Source organism: Boleophthalmus pectinirostris, unplaced genomic scaffold, assembly GCF_026225935.1.
Source record: "Boleophthalmus pectinirostris isolate CB_2022bp ecotype Guang Dong unplaced genomic scaffold, ASM2622593v1 HiC_scaffold_2825, whole genome shotgun sequence".
Taxonomy (NCBI): Eukaryota; Metazoa; Chordata; class Actinopteri; order Gobiiformes; family Gobiidae; genus Boleophthalmus; species Boleophthalmus pectinirostris.
Window position 1 is genome coordinate 571,540 of NW_026571290.1, and position 5,078 is coordinate 576,617.

Here is a 5,078-nt window from a genome sequence, read left to right on the forward strand (position 1 = left end):
AAATAAAGTTTGATTAATTGATCGAACATCCGTCATGTCAAATTCTCTCTTCGATTTTCATACAGAAGGTGCATTATGTTGGACGAACACTGAGCGATATTTTCAATGGTTTCTCTCGGCTCCGGCTCAAACTATTCGACGAAAATTTAAAAGTTCACAGCTCACGGTTCCTTTTCTGACCCTGAACGACTTGATTTTCCTTCGACCTACGACTGTGGACGGGGATCTGGTCGTGACGGATTCGTCGTTTTTTGTTCCTCCACGTTTATGGCGCGAAGCACGACACGATTAAGACAAAACTCCAACCTAAAAACAGACGCACGAGGGAAAAATCGACTCAAAAAGGGTAAAAAAATCTGAGTGTTTAAGAGAAACAAACGGACGACGCTCGAGCTCAGCTGATCCTTCGCCCAGTCGTCCTCGATCCATCGGCAGATCGTGGCGTAACTCGCCCGCCGTCGCTTCCATGTCCCAGTAAATCTGTTTTACTCCACGATGCTCCGATAATTCATCAAGAGACGAGGCTTCGCAGTTTAACAAAGTCGTACTAAATCATTTGGACAGATTTTTGACGCTGTGAAACACAGAAAATCAGTTCGACGTCGTTAAACAAAACCAGAGTTAAAACATAAGGCACTGGATTATAAGGAGAACTGTCGATTTTTGAGAAAATTTAAGAATTTTAAGTGCAAATTATAGTCCGAAAAATACAGTAACGTGTTTTCTTAAATATATTTATTCAAAGATTAAATGTTTCTGTAAAAAAACGTGAATGGGCGGAGTTTTTTGGTGCTAAAAAGGGCGGGTTTTTGAACGTGATTGTGCGGAAATCACTAAACCCAATCTGGCAACACTCCTGAAGTGAAGTTCATTCTGCTGCTTCAGGTCTTTAAAAATTCTGTCGATTAAAAACGGTTTTACTGGAGTTTTTGTGTCAGTGTCATCAAGTAATTTCATTTTGATCATTTATCGCAGTATTCCTCTGTATTTTATTATTCTTTTGAGCTGATACTGATACGATATTTGACGTCCACAACCGTCTTCAGCTCGTCTGTGATCTTTGCTTTAACTTTCCATATTTTACCAGAAATAAAATGATTTTCCTGTTTCCATCTGGCCCCATGAGTGTGTTCTAAAGAATATCAGTATCGATATTTGCCAATACCGACATAGACGATTCTGTGTCGATATCGGCCGATAAAGATACTCGATATATCGCCCGTTCCAAGGTGTTGTTGTTGTAAATTTGCTCCGTGTGTAGTTCAGGCCTCCACAAACTTGGCTGTAAACACGGAGACGGTTCGGGTTTGTCGTCCCCGGCGTCGCGCGGACTCAGGTCCCGTTTGGGCGGAGCCTAAACCGAAGAGGATGAAACAAAATGGCGGAGAGACTTTGGCGGTGGGAACACAAAATGTCCGACGGCGTGAGGTCACAGTAAACTGAGGCGCCCTCAGCGGAGAGATACGGAAGCTACGAATAAATACCACGAAAGGAGCCGGGCCCAGTAGTCCGGTGCACCTGCCGCTCCGCCAGTGCACCCGTCTGTAGTCCAGTGCACCTGTCTCAGTGCACCCGTCTGTAGTCCAGTGCACCTGTCTGTAGTCCAGTGCACCCGTCTGTAGTCCCGTGCACCTGTCTGCAGTCCCGTGCACCTGTCTGCAGTCCCGTGCTCCTGCCGCTCTGCCAGGTGCACAGGGGCAGTGTCTCAGAGGAGCCGGAGGCGTTCAGAACGTTTTTACAAATCCGTGGAAAAAGTGGCCGCTGTGGTGAAGTCACAGGCAGAAGAAGAAACAGGTCCAACGACGAAAGTGAGGAAGAGGAAGAGGAAGGAAGGAGGAGGAAGAAGAGGAAGAGGGAGGGAGAAAGAAGGAGGGAGGAAGGAGGAGCTCAGCAAACACAAAAACCACAGGAGCTAAAAGCACCACGCAGACTGATGTCACTGGTGATACAGCTGGTGTTGGTGGTGTTGGTGTTTGGTGTTGGTGTGTTGTGTGTGTGTTGGTGATTGGTTGTTGTTATGTTGTGTTGTTGTTGTGGTGTTGTTTGTTGGTGTGTTGATGTTGGTGTTGTGGTGTTGTGTGTTATGTTGGTGTTTGTTGGTGTTGGTGATGTTGGTGGTGGTGTTTGATGTTAGTGTTGGTGTTGTGTGTTGATGGTGTTATGTGTTGTGTTGTTGTGTGTTGGTGTGTTGGTGGTTGTTGGTGTGTGGTGTTGTGTTAGTGTTGGTGTTGGTGTTGTTGGTGTTGTTGTTGTGTGTTGGTGGTGTGTTGTGTGTTGTGTGTGATGTTGTTTGGTGTTGGTGTGTTGGTGTGTTGTGTGTTGGTGGTGTTGGTGGTGTTGGTGTTGGTGTTGTTGTTGTTGGTGATGTTGTTAGTGTTGTTGTTAGTGTTGTTGTTAGTGTTGTTGTTGTTGGTGTGTTGTGTTGGTGGTGTTGATGTTGTTGTTGGTGTTGGTGGTGTTGGTGGTGTTGGTGTTGGTGTTGTTAGTGTTAGTGTTGGTGTTGTTGGTGTTGGTGTTGTTGGTGTTGTTGGTGTTGTTGTTGTTGGTGATGTTGTTGTTGTTGTGTTGTTGTTGTTGTTGTTCCAGGTTCTTTTTCTTGAGGCTGAAGCTGATCATATAATGTAATAATGTAATAATATAAATATAAAAACATATTTTTTGTTTTTTGTTGGTTTGGCTCTGAGGCTCTCGCAGATCGATATCGAGGTATCGGCTCTTTTAGCTCCTGTGGGCGTTTGCAGATGTGGGCGGGGTCAGGGCAGGGGTGGGCGGGGTCAGCAGGTAAAGGGGCGCGGCGTCGGGTTAGAAGGCGGAGCCTGTGATGGCGTTGAGCTGCTTCATGAGTCCCTCCAAACTCGCCATCTGCTCCGAGAGGTCGTCCTGTTCATAAACCTGCAGAGACACAGAGAGAGAGAGAGAGTACTACTACTGCGAGTACTACTACTACTACTACTACTACTACTACTACAGTAACACCTGCAGAGACACAGAGAGAGAGAGAGTACTACTACTGCGAGTACTGCGAGTACTACTACTACTACTACTACTACTACAGTAACACCTGCAGAGACAGAGACACAGAGAGAGAGAGAGAGAGTACTACTACTGCGAGTACTACTACTACTACTACTACTACTACTACAGTAACACCTGCAGAGACACAGAGAGAGTACTACTACTGCAAAGTACTTACTACTACTACTACTACTACTACTACTACTACTACTACAGTAACACCTGAGACACAGAGACACAGAGAGAGTACTACTACTGCGAGTACTGCGACTACTACTACTACTACTACTACTACTACTACAGTAACACCTGCAGAGACACACAGAGAGAGTACTACTACTGCAAGTACTGCGAGTACTACTACTACTACTACAACTACAGTAACACCTGCAGAGACACACAGAGAGTACTACTACTGCGAGTACTGCGAGTACTACTACTACTACTACTACTACTACTACTACAGTAACACCTGCAGAGACACAGAGAGAGTACTACTACTGCGAGTACTGCGAGTACTACTACTACTACTACTACTACTACTACAGTAACACCTGCAGAGACACACAGAGAGTACTACTACTGCGAGTACTGCGAGTACTACTACTACTACTACAGTAACACCTGCAGAGACACAGAGAGAGTACTACTACTGCGAGTACTGCGAGTACTACTACTACTACTACTACTACTACAGTAACACCTGCAGAGACACAGAGAGAGTACTACTACTGCAAGTACTGCGAGTACTACTACTACTACTACTACTACTACAGTAACACCTGCAGAGACACAGAGAGAGTACTATTACTGCGAGTACTGCGAGTACTGCGAGTACTACTACTACTACTACTACTACTACTACAGTAACACCTGAGAGACAGAGACACAGAGAGAGTACTACTACTGCGAGTACTGCGAGTACTACTACTACTACTACTACTACTACTACAGTAACACCTGCAGGCAGGGACACAGAGATAGTACTACTACTGCAGGTACAGCAAATACTGCAAATACTACAACTACTACTACTGTTACTACAGTAACACCTGAGGGACAGAGACACAGAGTACTACTACAGCAAATACTGTGAGTACTGCAAATACTACTACTGCAAGTACTACTACTATATGGTACAAATACTACTACAGTGCACTACTACAGTGTACTAATAACTAATACTACTACTACAGTGGAGGTCGTGTGGAGTCGTGTGGAGGTCGTGTGGGGGTCGTGTGGGGTCGTGTGGAGGTCGTGTGGGGTCGTGTGGAGGTCGTGTGGGGTCGTGTGGAGGTCGTGTGGAGGTCGTGTGGGGTCGTGTGGAGGTGTGTCGTGTGGGGTCGTGTGGAGGTCGTGTGGGGTCGTGTGGAGGTCGTGTGAGGTGTGGGGTCGTGTGGGTGTCGTGTGGAGGTCGTGTGGGGGTCGTGTGGAGGTCGTGTGGAGGTCGTGTGGAGGTCGTGTGGGGGTCGTGTGGAGGTCGTGTGAGGGTCGTGTGAGGTCGTGTGGGTCGTGTTGAGGTCGTGTGGGAGGTCGTGTGGAGGTCGTGTGGGGGGTCGTGTGGAGGTCGTGTGGAGGTCGTGTGGAGGTCGTGTGGGGTCGTGTGGAGGTCGTGTGAGGTCGTGTGGAGGTCGTGTCGTGGTGGAGGTCGTGTGGGGGTCGTGTGGAGGTCGTGTGGGGGGGTCGTGTGGAGGTCGTGTGGAGGTCGTGTGGAGGTCGTGTGGGGGTCGTGTGGAGGTCGTGTGGAGGTCGTGTGGGTCGTGTTGAGGTCGTGTGAGGTCGTGTTGAGGTCGTGAACTGAAACACCCGCAGGACCCGGTGTAGGTCTGAGGTGGGGACTCACGTTGGCGCCGGCGTCGTCAGCCTTAAGCCCCGCCTCCTCCTGCAGCTCGGGCGCCGTGGGCACAGACACGGGCAGAAGAGGAGAGCGAGCTTTACCCCCCAACCCCAACGAGGCGGTTTTCACCTGAGGCTTCGGCAAAGAACCCGCTGAGAACACAAGAAGAACTGTCAGACACACATGATCTGACCCTCGGGTTCAGTCCTGGTTTAGTCCTGGTTTA

The 5,078-nt window shown here is 48.1% G+C and overlaps 1 protein-coding gene across 1 annotated transcript in view; it reads right to left on the reverse strand.

Moving 5' to 3' along the window:
• Positions 1 to 2,685: 2,685 nt before the first annotated feature.
• dcc (DCC netrin 1 receptor) overlaps positions 2,686 to 5,078 on the reverse strand; it is a 32,117-nt gene continuing 29,724 nt past the window's right edge. The window contains exons 17-18 of the mRNA XM_055159915.1: positions 4,859 to 5,004; positions 2,686 to 2,892 (exon numbers count right to left, since the gene is read on the reverse strand). Coding sequence (XP_055015890.1) covers positions 2,803 to 2,892; positions 4,859 to 5,004 — 236 coding nt within the window. The 3' untranslated portion in view covers positions 2,686 to 2,802. The remainder of the gene's footprint in view (positions 2,893 to 4,858; positions 5,005 to 5,078) is intronic.